The 19,188-nt window shown below is 39.5% G+C and overlaps 1 protein-coding gene across 1 annotated transcript in view; it reads left to right on the top strand.

Annotated features, from left to right (window-relative positions):
• Window positions 1-10,109, top strand: part of Dthd1 (death domain containing 1) — a 59,578-nt gene extending 49,469 nt beyond the window's left edge. Inside the window, exons 9-10 of the mRNA XM_051174015.1 lie at window positions 3,932-3,989; window positions 9,326-10,109. Coding sequence (XP_051029972.1) covers window positions 3,932-3,989; window positions 9,326-9,648 — 381 coding nt within the window. The 3' untranslated portion in view covers window positions 9,649-10,109. The remainder of the gene's footprint in view (window positions 1-3,931; window positions 3,990-9,325) is intronic.
• Window positions 10,110-19,188: the final 9,079 nt, after the last annotated feature.

Raw genomic sequence — 19,188 nt, 5'->3', positions numbered from 1 at the left:
CTCCCACCTCACCCCACCCCCACTCCACAGGGAGGGTGATGCCTTCCAGGAGGGATCATCAAAATCTGTCAAGTCCTTTGGAGTAGGGACTAGGCCATCCCTCCTGCCTCTATGTTAAGGAAGTATCCCTCCATGGGGAATGTGCTCCCAAAGTCCTTTTGCGCACCAGGGATACATCCTGCTTCCACTGTAAGAGGTCCCTTAGACTGCCCAGGCCTTCTAACTGAGACCCATGTTCAGGGGGTCTGAGTCTACTGTGCAATGGTGACATTGACTTAAGTGGGGTTTGTCTATACCCAAGCCTCTACTTACATCATAATTACAGATGGAACTTTGGACATTCATCTGTTTCAATATTAGTGCTGCAGAAACCATCCATACATGTAAAAATTACACCCTGTTCTTCCCAGACTTTTGTGATAGAAATAGGTGATTTCAACTGAGCATATATTATGTGTCAAGAACTCTGCTGAAACATGATGCTTACAATGTTTTACAGTCTCTCTGTCTTAATCTCCATTGCTATAAAGAGTACAGTGAATAATTGAGAGAATTAATTCTAGAGTCTATAAAGCAGCAGGATAACTATTACCTATCATTCATCTATCTATCTATCTATCTATCTATCTATCTATCTATCATCTATCTACCTACCTATCTTTTTATCATATGTCATCTGTCTACCTATCATCCATCTATCTATCATCTATTTCTCTATCTACCTATCTATCATCTATCAATCAATCAATATATCTATCATCTATCTATTATCCATCTATCTATCATCTATCTACCTATCTACCTACCTACCTATCATCTATCTATCTGTCTATCATCTATCTATCTATTTACCTATCTTTCTACCTATCATCTATCTATCTATTATCTATCTATCTATCTACCTACCTATCTATCTATCATTTATCTATCTATCTATCATCTATCATCTATCTATCTATCTATTTGCCTACCTATCTATCTATCATCTATCTATCATCTATCTATCTTAGAGACTTATTTTGAATTATTCAGCCACCTTCAGGTACCATGAAAGTTGATATTGATCCAACATACCAAAACTGTACTAGGTTAACATACAAAATGGCTATTAATAAAAATAACAAGCCTTCCTTTAGCAGATGGCTGGGGTAACAGAATGGCACCACCTGAGTGAAAAAAAGAAAATAGAAAATAAAGGATTAGAGCTGTTTCTGGCACAGGGACACTGGGACCATTAGAAAGAAAGATAACACGAGGCCATGCAGTCTGTTTTGGCTTGCAGGCAATTCTGGACACCAGGAAGCTTCAAAGGCAAAGCCCCAGGCAACAAACTGTACAGACAAGAACTGTGCATCAGTAAAAACCATGCAGAGAATGGATGGGGCGGTAAGCATAGGCAAGGGGGAAACAAGGCATGGGGAGGTAGTATTAAAGACCCCTTATGATTTCAGGTCTGACCACCTGAAATATTAAACATACCAAGAAGGTTACATTTAGGAATGTGTGTGCACATAAATATATGCATGTAATAACTATCAGTGAATAAAAAGGTAATGAATTTGAAGGGGAATAGGAAGGGGTATATAGGAGGGTTTTGTATACAGGAAACAGAGGAGAGAAATGTAATCATATTAGAATCTCAAAAAAATTAAAAATCCTTTATGAGGAGGCCGGGAGGCACTTATGAGTGAAACTCACTTTGTATTTAGGCATCAGAAACATTGTCATGTATCAAGATGCTAGGAGATATGAGATGTCAGTGAACAAAGAACAATTTCTTAGGCACAGGGGAATATATATATATATATATATATATATATATATATATATATATATATAAAGAAAGAATGATAGAAAGAAAGGAAGGAAAGAAAGCAGTTTGGTACCTATGTCCTGCCATAGGCTCAGTCCACGCAAAGTCCCTTGATGGGGAGGCAGCTTCTGTTGCACTATTTCTGGAGATGACAAGATGGCTCAGTGTTTAATAAATTTGTGGCTTAATCAAAAAGACCAGAGCTAAGTTTCCAGCACCCATATATGTTGCTTCCCGGACACCTACACTTGTAACTCTAGCTCTATGATGTCTGGCACCAAAGTCTCAGTGGGTACCTGCACACATTTTCGTGTGTACATTCACACAAGCACACATAGACACTCACACAAATATGAATTAAATTAAAAATATAAACAAATTGACCTACATTTCAGCTTTAAGGAGTCTGTCACATAGTTGATGCATCGAAATTAATTTAGCATGAAGTGCTACAGCACAATACACCTGAACATATACTTGTCTTTTAATTTCCTCCGATTGAAATGTCTTAATGTACATTTTATATTCTCCCATAGAACTTCTGTGAAAAGCATTCCTAACAAACATGTATTCAGATTCAGTGAACTTGTTGTTTTAAATACATAGGATGTATCGCATAATAAATGTAGTAGTTTTATCATTCTTATATCATTGCTGTGATTTAGTTTAAAAAATGTGTGCTGGCAGTGTACCTCAATCTTGGTGGTAGAACATTTGCTAGTATCTAGGTGGCCATTGGTTCGATCCCAGTATACACACACACACACACACACACACACACACACACACACATACACACACACACGGGGGGTGGGTGGGTGAGAAAGGTAGATTTGCAGGAAGTTGGAAAGGTAGTAGAGAGAATTATGCCTTCTTCAGCCAATTCTACTCAGCAGTCACATCCCACGTGACTGTACTATACCATCCAAGTCAGGTAGGTGATATGGAAATATGGATCTATGTTTGTATGTAGCTCTATGCTATCTTATAGCTCAATGAATTGCATGCCATCAAGGTGCAGGCCTGGTTCATTACCACAATATCCTCTTTATTCCCCTTTAGATTCATATCTTCTCGATCTCTACCTACCAGAAACCACCAGCAATCTTTCCCATATTGAAAAAAAAAAAATCTGACATTTCAAGAATGTGATCTAAGAGAAACTAGAATATGTAATTTTTTTAAACAGAAACTTTGCAGTTAGCATAATGTTCTATGGCACATCTATTTATAAACTGTTACATGTTTCAATTTTTTTATCCTTTCTTGTCCTTCAATTATTTGCCTTTTATTTTCTGGTAAGTACTGTTCCATAGTGTGGATGTAGTGTTTACTTATTTGAGACCATCTTGGCCATGTATGGTTTTGTGTCACTACAGTGAACTTCTGTGTTCAAGGTTTTGTGATGCGGTTTTAATAAACGTATTTCATGGAGATTGAGGTGGCAGATGCTCCATAGGAGCCCTTCCTTCTAATTATTTGTTCAAAACCACACAACCACACACGTTTTCCCCATGTCCTAAGCTGTCTCTCTCACTCTTTCACACTAATGGTTGTACACACTGTTCTTCAGGTAGTTTCAAAAAGTAATGATTAACTATGTAATTAGTTCTGGAAAAATATATGCGTAACAACTTAACTGGGGTTTTTTTTTTTTTTTTTTTTTTTTTTTTTTTTTGATCCTCTATGTAAATCTGAATGATTGAGTTTCTGTTTCAGTCCTTAGATGAGTGTTGAATTGAGGCCCAGTCCCTGGCTGGGCCACGCTGATGTTATGAAATATTGTGGTTTGTGCAGTGTTTTACACTAGTTGCTTTTTAAATTGTCTCCAGTTGTCCGGAGTTCATGTGTTGTCTATAGTGATACTTAAATGTGTTGTCTATGGTGATACTTAAATATGCATTACTAAGTGTAAATTTCCTGCACATTTGGGTTGTTGTACTTTGCCCTAACACAGGGAAACAGCTGTTGAGCACACACATACACACACACACAATCAAAGTTTGCAAGGTGTGTGGTTCCAGTCTTGCAAATAAAGGTGAGGCCTGGGTGGAGGCTGCAGCGTGTTTATCATTGTGTAACTTCCTCTGCTTACTCTGCTTTCCTTTCCCTAAGCAGCATGACAAAGTAATCGGCCGTCCACAGAGTACCAAAAGAGTATGTACAGACCCGCTAGGTAAGGACCCTTTTACTTTCTCCTGGTCATGCTACTTTTTATCATCACGTAGTTTACATATATCCGAGTTCTTTTATATAAAAGAGGTGAGAGGGTGACAATCATTGCTCAGAAGCCCATCAGTGGACTTCCTTGGGAATTCATGTGCGCACAACCTAAAATAGCATTTTCAAACTAATATAACTAAACTCACATTGTAATTCACAGGAATGTGAGCTTTAGAAAGTCTTTAGCTCAGGTTGCAAGATATTTCTTAGTTTGGTAACGGCACTATAGTTTGCACTATTGCAAAAGTGTTCAACTCCGACTCTAACTTTCATTTGTCAGTATCTAGATGCTGTCAGCAAAGCCACCCTTAGATGCCAGTGTTGTAGTTTCAGACAAACGGCATGTGAGAGGAAGACACCATGTGATAGGGTTCAAGCAGAGGGTTTTATTTTATTGGGGGAAGGGATCATAAAAAGGAGCAGGAGGAGAAAGGAGAAAGGAAAAGGAGAGAGGAGAGATGGGGGACAGACAAAGAGAGAGGAGAGGGGGGATGGGAGGTGGGCAGGGCCCTTTTAAATGGGAATGTAGTGAATATGCAGAGGTGGTGCTCTTAGTGGCTGCAGCTGAGGGTGTATCCTGTCAGAACCCCAAGGACAGGCCAGTACAGATGCCTGAATACTAACATTCAGCAGAGGTGAAATTGAGGTGTGTATTCCTTTGAAACAAGAGAGAGTGGGTTTCATAGTGTAATGATTTGGACTCTGAAACCAGAGGGTAGAGATTTGGTTGTGGTTATACATAAGTAGTCAGGTCTCATATTAATAGGTATGTAGCTACCTAACAAAGATGCAAATTTCTAGAAAGGATCTGACTCTTATATTTGAGCTTAAATGTGTTGCTTGATGATGTTGAAACTTCTAATTCTGTAATTGTGCTCTTCAAAGGCATCAGATTATTCTCCAGACTTTATTGGATCCACCAGGAACCAAACAGTCCTCATGGATTAGTGCAGGAAATGCAGGCCCTCCTAAACTGCCCCATGTAGAGAATAGAAATAAGCTTCAATATCACATACTTTATCAAATGAACACTTTTTAAAAGAGAGCAGGTGAATGTCACACAGCTGGAGTAGGCGAAATCTCAGAAAGTCTAACAATGTTGACTTTTAAAGAATTTGATGTTGAAATAAAAACACAATAGCTGTTGTCAGTGGCCATCAGACTACACAAGAACCTGCTGTTCCTCCATGTATGTATTACGAAGCCCCAGCTCTCATCACAACTTCATATGGAAGAATGATCATGCATGGAGTTAGACCTGGTTTGTTGACTGTCCCATGCTCATCAAAGCTAAGTCTGAAAGACCAAAGGATATATTCCAAAGATCTGAGTGGAGGCAAACGAGAGAACTCCAGGCTTCTGATCACCAAAAGAGTAGTGCAAATGAAACACTTCTCATTTTTATTAAGGCAAGGAAAACGTAAGCTGATGTTTATAGGTTAGATTAAAGGAATTCATCTTATGTTATGTCTTATCATCTTGTGCATGTTTAAAGGCTTTCACATTTCCCATAGGGTTCCCAACGCATTCCCTCCATGACCTTGATTTCAAGTGCATTCACTTATCAGAGTTTATCCAATTATTCCTACAAGGCTACCTTGTAGGAAGAACTTTCTGCAGTCTGTGCCATCCATAGTTCAAAGTAAGTTCACAGCTTTCCAGAACAGACACCCATAATAAGTAATAATGCTCAAAACACCAAATTAATAAGCCTAAATAATAGGGGTGTCTTTCAATAGATTTTTCAAAAGGGATTAATGCGATCAGATCAAATCATAAATGCTTATTAGTTGTGCTGAATACAAAAACAAGCCAAAATTGATAGCAACAATGTGAATGAGAGTCATAATTCTTTTCAGCAAGAACACAGAATTTTGTAGTGGTCAGTCTTCCAACACTGTGACAAAGCAACTGAGAAAAATCACTTTTTAAATGGGAAAAGGGGCCTGAAGAAATGGTTCAGTGGTTAAGAGTACTTGTAGCTTATGCAAATGAACTCAATTTGGCTCCTAGTACCCATCTGCAACTCCAACTGCAGGGGATATGATGCCCTCCTTTGGCCTCTGTTATTACGGCATGCACATATGCATACATACACATACATACAGCCAAAACACTAATACAAGTAAAATAAAACAAATCTTTAAAATATTTAAAATAAGAAAAGCTTATTTTAGCTCAGTTTCACCATGACTCTCTGACAGTAGGATACATCATGGTGGGATGATATGGCAGATGTTCTATTCACCAAAGAAAGAGGAAGACCTCAGGGTCATAGTACTGGACAAACAAGGAAGGCCCAATGGCCTACCTTTCTCTCACCAGGCTCCACCCACTAAGGGTCCTTGCATCTCTTAATAGCACCACATACTGAGAAACATGGGTCTTTTAAGGACAATATTCAAGATCCCAGCTATAACAAGAATGATTAATAGTGTGTCAACCAGACTGGAAAATAGAAGGAATACTTGAGATCCATAAGGTTGAGACATTATTTAGATATGAGGGTATGTGAAATGGGCTTTGAGAAATTTGAATAGTAACAAGTGTTTTAGCATACTCGACCAAACTACTCCATTAAAAAGTCAATGGAATGAAGGCTGAGTAGCTGCAAAGAGGAAAAGGTCAAAGGTGATGGTTTTAATTTTATAAATATAGTATCTCAGATGTCTGTTCTATAGCCATATAGAAGAATTCATCTTTCAAAAGAGATGAATCATTCAATACTATAGTAGGTTCAAGAGAGAGAGAGAGAGAGAGAGAGAGAGAGAGAGAGAGAGAGAGAGAGAGAGAGAGAGAGAAACTAAGTATGAAGGTATGGTATAGTGAGATATCCACCCCACCCATACCTGTTGTACGGACCACACCCATTTGGGCATGGAAACAGGTGTGGGCGTGATGGGAAGATCCCCAGGGTGGGATGACAGGGAAGATTGGAGGACATCCTTGGAGCAGGAATCCGTGGCAGTCATCTGTTTTTTGTGAAAGTGAATTCTCCCCGAATAAACCTCAATCAGCCCGTATTATGTCCCAGAATATTATTACATGCTTTAGTATAGTAGATTGGGGTATGTTACATATATGAGCAAGGTAAGTAAGCAAGAGTATATGAATTCATTGAGGGGAGACATCGGAAATGGAATAATCAGCGTTGGCAAGATGGCTTAGCAGGTAAAAGTCCTCTCCATATAAGCCTAAAGGCCAGAGTTCAATCCCTGAATTCCACAGTGAGAGAGAATTGACTCTGAATCTCAAATATTGTCTTCTAACCTACATATAAACACTATGGCATATACATACCCACATTCTTATATGCACAACACACACACACACACAAAATGTAAAAATTAAATTTAGAAAACAATAGTTCCTTTAAAGAATTCAAATGTACTGATTCACACTAGGGAGATGAATTAAGTAAGGAAAGAGAGAAAAAAAAGAAGGGAACCATGAAATATTACCACGAAAGAAAAAAAAGCAAGCAAACAAACGAAACAAAACAAAATTCCCAAAACAATGACATAGTTCACGGGTGTCATAGAAGATGTAGACTAAGCCAGTTGCTGTCAGTAGTAACCAAATGATTCTAGCACAGTTGGAGTAAGCTTAAAGGCAGAAGAAAGGGATTTTTTAAGCCATTACCATAGATTTTGAACAATAAGAGATTTCAATTAGTATACTTGATATAAAGTAGCATGGCTAGTTGCAGTCAACACATTTTTCATGATTCTGGAAAGCCCAAGAAGTTAGGAAAGTGTTAAAAAAAAAAAAAGCAATATTAAGGTTGAAAATGAGGAAACAAAGACGATAAAGGGGAAAACACAATTTAAGTTGGGTCTAAGACCATCATGGACATAGAGAGCTGAGCCTTTAGAGCAGCACTGGTACAGAGGCAGGTGGGAGTGAGTGGGGGGATAGCCACAAGCAATGGGGCAATTGCTTACTACACAGGAGCAGAGGAATCGGAACCATGGAAGTCTAGGATGTAGAGGAAAGTAAAAATGTGGAGAAATTTGGGCCACACAGGAGGAATTGGTGTTGTTGACTATGAAGCACAAGATTTCTCAGAGTGTGGGTGGATGCAGCTCAGTGGTGAAGTTATAGTCTACAATGTGGTAGAGTGGCTATTGACCATGGGTCATACCTTGGTCTTCAGCAATGCAAACAAAGAAAGGGAAGAAGGGAAGGGGAGGGGAGGAGAGTGGAGACGAGGGGAGGAAAGGGAAAGAAAGGAGAGGAGAGGAAAGTAAGAAAATGAGAAGAAATGTGAGGATTGGCTCCTATTTTGTCTTGCAAACACAAGCCAGGACAATGGGATTGTGGTTGGGAGTGAATAGCCATCAGCAAGGCTGATGATGAAGCCATCTGCTAATTTTAGAGAAGGACATGGAGAGAGGAAGACCTATGAAATGTAAAAGACATGAAAATGAGTGCATTGCCTCATGCTAGGAGAACAATGTTTGGAAAACCAGCAAGATTGTATCTGGCCCTTTCCCTAAGTAATCTTCATAAAAATGGGATTCAAAGTGTAATTCCTGCAGGTGGTGGTAGGAGGTGGGGGTGATTGCAAAACAGGATGAAAGTGGCTGTGATAGAAGAGAGTAGGACCTTACACAGAATGATGGTCCAAATCACACACCATAACCACCAGTAATGACTGCAAAATGGAATCAAAAATGTAAGAGATGAACAGACGGTTCCCAAGCTTGGTGGGGGTCATGTTGAACATACTGCACATCCTCGAGATTCTTGCAGATCTAAATGGTACAGAGGTCATTGGAAAATTTAGTGTAAAGGACCATCCATAGAAATGCATCCTGGGTACCCTGACTTCTCTGGCTTTTTCTGTGAAATTTGACTACCTGATGTATTTATCCATCTTATTAGTATTAATAAGGAGAAATATCTGTACCTGTAAAACATATTCTAATATGGTGCTATTGACAGAATGGTCTGAACTCAACATCAGCATCTACCAAGGGCTCCTTAAAATCACCAAATATCCTCTTGTCACTAGTACCTCTCAATCATGTGGATGGGGCATAAAAATTATTCTAACAAGCCCTTCTGGTTCTTAGGGGTATCAGTATTGCTAAGGATCTATAGTAGCTATTACCCTCACTCAGATGACCTCAGCATTGTCAGATACTCGACTGCCAATGGGGCAGTCTCATAGCTTTCTTTTTCTCACAGACTAGACCTGAAAGCAGGTAGATTTCACATGAACTGTAGAGTTAGATCATCAAGTGCATAATCACTGACTATCCATGCCCAACCTTGCCCTGGCAGAGGCTCTTTGGGATAACTTACTTCACTGGCTGGCTGAGGAGCTCTCTGAAGAAGGTGTCGAGGTGCTCACTGCTTCCCTCCCCCTGCGCCAAAGCACAGTTCAGCTAATCAAACTCAAGCACCCAGATGATCTGACAGAGCAGATACACGAACTGCTTTGCTCCTGGAAGCGATCGCTCCCAACTTCCATGGACAAAATTCGCCTCCTGGCTCGCCATCTGCGAAAGCTGGGCCGGGGTGATCTTGCAGAAGAGCTCAAATTCAAGTGGGAACATAAGGTGTTCACAGAACCTCAGGCCTGGTTTGACATGGCTTCCAAGTGAGTAAAGGTGTGCTCACCCTACCCTAGAAAAGGGCTTGTGGACTTTAAAGATTGGGTGTCAGCTTTTTCCACTTAACAAGTAAGACTGTTTGAAGTGAGTCTGTTTTGATAGACTCACTACTGAGGAATCGATGGAAACAAAGGAGAATCCTAAGACAACTAAAGTCATCCCGGATTTCTGCACCTTCAATGATGACTGACATGTTTTGGGCAACCAACAGCTCCATGGGTTGAGTTAAGCTTAAAGGCATTTGTAGTAGAGTTTCCTTAGTGTCTTGTTAAGGGTTTCTATTGCTGTGAAGGGACAACATGACCATGATAATTCTTATAAAGAAAAACACATTTCATTGGAGTGGTTTATATTTTCAGAGGTTTAGTTCATTATCCTCGTGATGCAACAGGTTGGTGTGCAGGCGGACAGGATGCTGGAGAAGTAGCTGCAAGTCCTACTTCTTGCCTTGAGGGAACAGGAAGTGGTCTGAGACACTGGGCATGGCTGAAGCATATGTAAGATCTCAAAGCTTACCTCCATACTGACACACTTCCTCTAATAAGACCACACCTACTCCAACAAGGCCACACCTCCTATGGATGCTACTCTTCTTGGGGGGCCAATTACTTGCAAATAACCACATCCAGTTTACTTTTCAGCACCTAAGTGTGAGGTAAAAATATAATATAGAGAATGTCTTTTAGACAATTGTTAAATAAAATAATTTGCCACTCATGACTCCAAGCGGCCAATTCCAGTTCCATGATGACAGAGGCCCACGTGTGACAGTGTGAGATAAAGGGGGGCCAACGACGGGCAGTCACAGGTCACTTTTAGGAAACTGAAACTCTTAAAATAAATGAATAGTATAGAAGCACTTCGCTTACTGCCAAAAGCTCTTTTATGACAAGTGCCCTTTGAATTGGTGACTTTTCTTACTCATTATTAGGGAAATGAAATTGTGGAAAGAAAATGAAATTGTGAAAAGTAACCCAAGGTCTCTTTCAGTTCCTTAAAGATGGTGTTTATTACACAGAGGAATCTCATTGCATAAATGTCGGGGTTTAGGGCAGGGAGGAAGGCACAATACTATAGTCTGAGATGTTCACTTTATTAGGGACTTGGACTCGGGTCAAACTGGGGTTCACAGTCTCATCACAGAGAAGACAGCATTAAGCAGAAGTGGCATTTCCTAAAGATACTTTAAAACAGGCATCAGCATGAGTATTAAGAGAGAAGAAAAAAGCCCAGGAGGAAAGCTACTCAGATAGCACAGTGAGGGCTTATCTAAGATGGTCACGATTGACTGTCTTATTAGTCAAGAAATATTTTTACACAACATCCAAAAGGTGCAATGTGTATTTTCTTGTGTTCTTGAAGTAGAGAGAACAAAGTAAAATATTTAGTGTTTTTCTGACAACAAAAAATATTTCATGTTCCTTTTATTCTGCCACTAGAGATTACTGTTACAGATATTAACTATTTAGCTGTCCATCTCTTTTCCAAGAAAAAGATTTTATTTTTATTCATAAGAATTAATTTTTGCACACTCATATACATGCTTCTGCAAACACCCCTCCCCACCGCACAAGCCTCCTAATATACATGACCTCATTCACTCATTCCTTAACCCTATTCATCTCGTCAGTGTCTGCACACACATACACACACACTCCAGAATATTCATAAGCACATGTTGTAGGCTATTCATTGAAGATGTGTTGCATCCTTTTATGCTGTGGAACATTTGTTTAATGATGCAAAGATGTGTTGCATTCTTTTGTGTTGCATTAGTTTAACTCTGTGAAGCTGTGTTACCCTGCCTATCTAAAACACCCGATTGGTCTAATAAAGAGCTGGATGACGGCCAATAGGTAGGTAGAAGAAGGGTAACTGGAGCTGGCATGCAGAGAGAATAAATAGGAGGAAAAGAAGAATAGAAATATTGGGGACTGATAGGAGAAGAAGAGGATGACATCAGGAGCCAGCCACTCAGCCACACAGCAAGCCTCAGAGTAAGAAGTAAAAAAGATACACAGGAAGGAGAGATACAAAAGCCCAGGGGCTAAAGGTAGACAGGATAATTTAAGATAAGAAAATCTGTCTGGAAACAAGCCAAGATAAGGCTTGCTTGGCATTCATAAAAAGTAATAAACCTCTATGTGATTATTTGGGAGCTGGGTGATGGGCCCCTCAATGAGCCAAAGAGAAAAACAAAACAAAACAAAACAACAAAAACAACAAAAAAACCAAACTAACAAACAAAATCAACAAGCATACTTCTTTCCATACCTCTCAAAATCTCACTCTCTGACATATCATTTACTTTACAGACTTACAGCTATATGTGTATATCATGTGCATCTGAATACTGTAAGTACCACACCACATCCACCTGTTCAAACACATTCTTTCACACACACACACACACACACACACACACACACACACACACACATATGTTATCAAAACTACTTGGACACTTTCTTGTAGACTCACAGGCATATATCCTTTCACATGCAAACCACTCCCACATCTCATACACTTATAGACCATGTATACCCTCAAACATACACACACACACACACACACACACACACACACACACAATCTTGACCTGAACACTTACGTTTTCACACACTCTCTTACAGAATCTATTTTTGCTCTACCTCCTTTTTCCCTCACGTGCATTTAAATGCATATCTGAAATGGAAATACATACCTATATCCCTGCATACACGAAGGCAGATTTTTTCCAGTGTTAGAACATTTCTCATACTGTCCTAACATTAAAACAATAAGGAAGCATATAACAAAGTGCCCCAGAATTCTCTATAGCCTTATGTACCTGGTGTCTATCTGATGTTCTCACCTATGTGGATCACATTGGGTTGCTTACTAGTAAGAGCTAGGAGAGACTGGTGGAAGAGACAGGAGATAGTTACACTACGTCTCTCTTCTCCCTGTGGCCTTGATTGTAAAGTTGTGTCTCTCATCTAAACTCGTCTCCAGGAAACCACACTCCCCTGGGTTTTGGTAACTGCTTTGTTGCTTTCTTTAGGTCTAGAGCTTGCATCAGCTTCCTTTTGAGGAACAGCAGCATCATCCCACATGCTTCCCATACATTCCTCTCCTCTTTTAAGACAAGGCTCCTTGACTTACTACTATTCAGCTGTCCCGTCTATGTCTTATTGTAATCCCCACCGATGTATCTCTCCAGCCTCGCCTCACACTCTAGAAACCTGTCTGCATGTTTCTACCACAGGGGGAGTCATGCATCTCGTATACCATTTATAGTTTCAAAAATTAATGTCTTATTAGATTATGCACATCTTCAATGCCTCTAAGTGTTTTACATGAAAATCACATCTTATCGTAGTTAATCTTAAAAACGTTTAAATTGAGAAATGTAACACATATTCCTTGCGGTTTGAGTTTTTAATTCAACTTTATGTTGATGAAATGTACTAGTTTTGCCATGTGCAGCCATAGCTTGTTCATTTACAATATTTCATTATGGGAGAAAATGAAATTATGCACATTTTTTGTTATTATTTATTTTTTGGTTTTTCAAGGCATGGTGTATCTGTGTAGCCTTAGCTGTCCCGGAAGTTTCTCCATTGACCAGGATGGACCCAAAATCATGTAGATCAACCTGCCTCTGCCTCCTAAATGTTGGATTAAATGCATGAATCACCACCACCATGCAAATTATTCATATATTCTATTATAGATTGGCATTGAAATAAATTATACTTTCAGATTGTCAGTGCTATTATAAAAATACTTGGCATACTTTTTATCATATATATAAACATATATGTTTATGACACTTCTAAGTACATCTATATCTATATATCTATATCTATATCTATCTTTCCTCTACATAAGAGTGAAATGGTAGGCTGTTAAAATTAATTTAGCCTTGCTACTTGTTTGTACCAGACAGGGTTAAGGATGATCTACTATTCATTTTAATCACCAACTTCTTCAGTGAAAAACCCATTATCACTGTCATTCTGCTAATTATTAATCGCCTTGATTTACACATTAGATGAAATTAACATTTATTGTTCAAACTAACAAAAGCTATGGTGCTTAATCATAGTTGTTTTGATGATGTGGTTGTGTCTGGGGTATAAAATTCTGAAGTATTTTGGAGAAAAATAGGAAGGCCTTAAATAAGCAGTGAATGCTTTGAGAATGTCACAATCCAGTCTTCAAAAGAGTTAACATCCTTGGGCAAAGGTCTATTTTTTCTAAACTAGTACTTCTCAGAAACTGATGGGAACAGACCCACAGACAAACATCAGGGTGAGCTCAGTGAATCTTGTGGGAGAGGGGGAGGCAGAGGGAGAAAGGACATTAGGAGCCAGAATGGTCAAAGACACCACAAGAAAACATTCCTGGACTCAGAGGCCCAGTGAAGCCAAACCGACAACCAGGGAGCCTGCATGGGTCTAACCTAGGCCCTCTGCATGCATGTAACAGTTGTGTAACTTGGTCTTTTTGTGGGAGTCCTAACTGTAGGAGCATGAGCTGTCTCTGACTCTTTTGCCAGCTTTTGGGACCCCTTTCCTCCTACTCAGTAGCTTCCTCCAGCCTTGATACAATTGAAGTGAATAGTTTTATTGCAAGTTGATATGCCACACATTGGGTTGATATCCCTGGGAGGCCTGCCCTTTTCTGAAGGGAAACGGAAGAGGAGTGGATGGGGGTTAGGAGGGAAGGGGGGAGGGGGAACTGAAACTGGGATTTAATATGTGAGAGAATAAATTAATAAAAAGGAAAAAGAATGAACCTGAACTGGCCCATGAACTCAGGACATTAAACATCTCTCCCTTGCCACACCAAGTCTCCCTAGAACCCACGACTAGTAAAATGGTGCCCACAAAGGAACCCATGAGGACAGGTGGGTGGGTGAGAATGTGAATGTGGTAAGAAATAGGCTCTTGACTCAACCTTCGGTTTGATGTGGAGCATGGATAGGGAAAGGGAAATCTAAAGTATTCAAGTTCTGAAGGCCCCATGTTAAACTCTCCAGCTGCTGCTAGTGTCTTCAAGAGACTGATGATTTCATGTTCAGGAAGATTCTTTCTCAGTAAGAAGTCCAGACCTGTCATGGAGTAAGAGGTTAATGGAACATACAGAGTCATGCTCCCTCAAATTAAAAAGGCAACTGTATGGGTGAAGAAGGAAACAGCAGGTAAGGTTGATGTCAGGGCAGATGTAGGCTGGGGGATTCCCAGAAGCTTAGCCAAGTGTTACTTCTGTAATGCAACCCTGCAGACAGCCACAGCATGGTCTGAACAATTTCAGAGGTGTCATGGCAGTCTTTGACCCTTGGCTCAGTAACTCGTCCAATCTTCTCCAGCTTACTATCTAACACATTAAATAGTTTACTCTCTCGTTAGCATTGTTGACATTTTGTGAGTCAGCACCCGCTCCTGAATTCCTAGGATAGGATGAATGCACACTAACGCCCTCCACAAGTACAGCCACAACTTTCCGTACAAGATTATAATTGTCTATTGATGCGTATCTTCTCCCAATCACCTTTTAGGTTTTCTGAGCACAGCTCCTTGAGCTTTGTTCATCAGTGGGGTCCTAGAGTTTTGCAAGGGACATGGCATATAGTAGACACTTAAAGTTTCTTTATTAAATTAATGAACGAGCAAGTACACATGAACATATTGACAGACCATCTGGACTCTTAACTGCCCCATCTTTCTCTGGAAGGCAGCCTTGTGGGGCAGATATCATGTTTAAGAAAGAAAAAATGTGTGTGGATTTTATCAGGCATCCCTATCATTCACAAGGCTAGGTAAACCCAGCCACAAATTTAATAGGAATCAATACACATCACAGCTCTAAACTGTCCCCTGCAAGCAACTGCTGATTCCTTACTTACACATTGAGAGTCTTTGTTCTCCAAATCACCCAATATAAGAAAAATTTGCCACTTGAAATTGCATCAGTCAGGAAAGGATCCGTTGCTTGCCTGGAGGACTGAAACCACTTTGACACAGAAAAGCATTCTCAATTTACAAGCTGAGGTGCCAGGCTATGTCCAGATGAGAGGCCTCTAGACATAGCATTGTACATCAACCCAGATTTAAGGTTACTGAGGAGGCCCACTTTGCACAGCAGACCTGATGCTGACCTCTGCACATGTAGCTCTGTTTTGATTTGTGCCCACTGAAACAATAAACTTCCTCCCATGTACTAAAATAACTCTCTTTGATTTTGTATAAGGAGACACTGGCCATCCCTTTGACATACAGCCTACTTTACTGAAAGGAATTCAGTAATCACAGTTTCATTGTATTCCAGGTGTGGTCCCTAGTGGTCCTTCCCCATCTGTGTTACAGGTATGATCCTTCTGTATTCAACACAAGAGTTTTCAAACTAGCTGCATATTAAGTCATCACAAATCAGGGGCTGGTTGTGATAAACCTTGCTTGATTTAGCCTCAGGTCGACCCCAGGAAGAAAACTAAGTTCCTCATATGCAGCAGGGTTAATAATGATTTCTTTTCTGGTCAAATAGACTCTGATATATGTGGAATGGATGCTAAAATCAGTTTCACAAGACGAAAACTCAGCCCTCTAAATCAGTTTTGGACTATAGATAGTCATCTAGGCTTCAGGTCATGTTTTTTTTAACCCATAAAGTTGAAGATCATTGTCCACTATGTCCTACGCCCTTCCCAGAGCACTCTTGAAATTTTTAATTTTTGTACTTAGCACCGGGCCAAGAGTAATAGGAGGGAAGAAAGAGAACAGAGAAAACCCTGTCTGTGCTGACTACAAAGATGTTTTCCATTGGAGAGGTCATTTGAGAAGACATATCTGTTCACGAGACCAAGCACAGCAGAGCCCAGAGCCAAGATAAGAGGGTGGGACAGGGGAGGAACTCTTCACCCAGTCTCTCCAGGAAGAGAGAAACTTGAGAAGAGCTGACTGTGATTGTGCCATCGGGGCTGATCCCTCAGGAAATGCTTATTGTACAGCTAATGTGAACTAGCAATTTGATTGTTTTGTTCTCCATGATAAAACTGTGCCCCAATGTTTTCTGCATACTAAAAGATTTAAAATGCAGCACGTTATGTCTATACTTCTATTTGGATTCATTTGGGGGTCATTTGTACAAACATCAAGGGCCTCCACAATGAAGTGACCCGTGCCTTGCTTTACCACATCTATACCACATCAGGAAACTTTCCTTAATAAACAGAAAATGCAAATGCATTGATACAGCCACAAGGGGGAACCCATGTTTCACACAAAGTCGAGGATAAGCACAAGCCCTTGCAAAGAAATTCCTATGCATATTGGAAAAAAAAAAACTTTTTGCATGATTCTTAAATAATAACATTTTAGAATAAAGGAAAGGACATATATAGTCAATATACTATAAATACAACATTAACTTTTGCCAAATTTAGCTCTAACAATAATGATAGTCTCAACAGTCTAGCTCTCATTTGGTATGAAAAAAGAAGGTATGTAGTGATTGCTAGGCAGGGATTTTATGTGAAAATATATTTTTTGTTTCTGTAACCAAAGAGATTTAATTGATAATGCAATGTATGATTAGTTACCAGAACAATGTGTAACTTTTTGAAATTTTCTGGGAACGGCAAATGAAAGAATAATTGATGACACTAAGAAATAAATACAGTCTGAGCTCCATTTAGTTTCCAATAAATGTTTACCAAATTGATTAGTAAACTGATTCGACTCCTAGGAATCAAGAATTAATTTCTAATTTTCGAAATATTTTTGAACCATTTCCTGTTATTATGATTTGGCAATGATTGAAATCTATACATTAAAGTGTCTTTCTTATTACAAAGTCATTTTTAATAGGCTATGTGGCTTTTACTGTACCATTTTTCAGTCGTGATTTTACATTTCCTGAGATAATTCTAAGCAAAGCTCAGTGTTTGGCTGGAACCTCCAGCTCGCTCCTGCTTCATCTGGAAAGCCCCATTTATTTCTCTCAAAACCCTGCCCTCTCAGAAAACCTCCAACAAAGAAAAGGCACCAAAAAAGTCCAGTTGTGCAATCTTGGAGGCTGGGGTGGCTCCTCCCTTAAAGTTGCCAGCAACCCAAGACCCCATCTACAACGTACCATAGGTAGGCACAAACCCAGCTTATGGAAGATAAGGTATCACCTTTTACCTACTGGAAATTTAAGCTCCCTTTGTTAGTTTGGACAAGTAACTTTTCCCAGCTCTTCTCCTGTCTCGGCCCCTGGCACCTGGAGTTGCTTTGCTCAAAATAAATCTGTTCTTTCACTTTTACAAATCCGTTTGCTCTGGCTTACTGCACCGGCAGAGAAACCTACTATTGAGGTACAGAAAACCTATTATTGAGTACTAGTGTTTCTTTTACTGTGTGTCTCACAACTGTAAGCTAATGTTGTGATGGCAGATACGCCTAAGAAGAAGGTAAAATAGAATAACACAAATACAACAGGCAGATGACTAAGGACTACTACAACACAATGGTTGTGTCAGAGTATTAGCTGTTCCTTACTGCGGGATGGTGATATACTCCTGCTAACTGATGTCCTGCTTTGATACTTGTTTCAAAGTGTGCAATGACATAAAAAATCATATCTGAGTGAGATTTTTAAGACCGCTATGTGTTTCTTCCCAGTTTTTTCTCCCTGCTGTGATAACAGCATCACGTCTGTAAGTGATATTCCACCAGCCCTCGGTGCTGAAGATGGAAGAGATCCACTGCCTATGTTCAATACATAGGAAACATTTCACCTTTATTGTTATAGCCTGTCATTATCCCTGTGGATTCAATTGGATTAATTTATTATGCACAGGGAAGAAAATCATACATTGTCTGTTGAGGCTGTCAGACTTTAAGAAATGTTGAATAAGGGAGTAAACACATTAGCTTTAGATGTTAGACAAATAGAAGGAACATATAAAGATTTAAATCTTTTATAGGACTGGAAACAGACCTCTACTGGAATGCTATGCCCATATATTCCCACTGTAAAATAGTAGTAATAGGTAGCAATTAAATGAGTTCCAGTAACATTCCACAGCTTTTAATATATAATCTCATTTCATTCTCTTAGTTAGCCTTCAATTTGGTGTTATTATTTATCTTTTTTACATGATAAAATAGGTGTTAAAATGCTCAGATTTTTTTTTATTTCCAGGGGTCCTTTGTTATTTGTCCACTTAGTCATCCATTCATAGTTCAGTAAGTGAATATTAGATGTCTATTTTAATTCACGTTATGAGATTATCTCTCTCTTAACTATTCTGTCTCTGATTCCAAAGCTTGTTTCTCTCAAGGTCCATAAAATTCCATGGCAGACAGATTTCCAAAATTATCCCTAAGGTTTCAGATCTCTGCCATAAACTATGTATACTTTCTACTCCATGAACCTATTGAACTTCACTCATGGTTATGTTCTACAGCAGAGTTGACTCTAAAGACTACAGTACTGATCACGATGATTGCTTTGTCTCAGCGAGAGAGGTAAGAGAAATTTGGAACACTGGGCTTCCAGGGG

The sequence above is a fragment of the Phodopus roborovskii genome, unplaced genomic scaffold, assembly GCF_943737965.1.
Source record: "Phodopus roborovskii unplaced genomic scaffold, PHOROB, whole genome shotgun sequence".
Lineage (NCBI taxonomy): Eukaryota > Metazoa > Chordata > Mammalia > Rodentia > Cricetidae > Phodopus > Phodopus roborovskii.
Note: the sequence above shows the minus strand (reverse complement) of the source record. Positions and strands in the feature narration are given on the sequence as shown.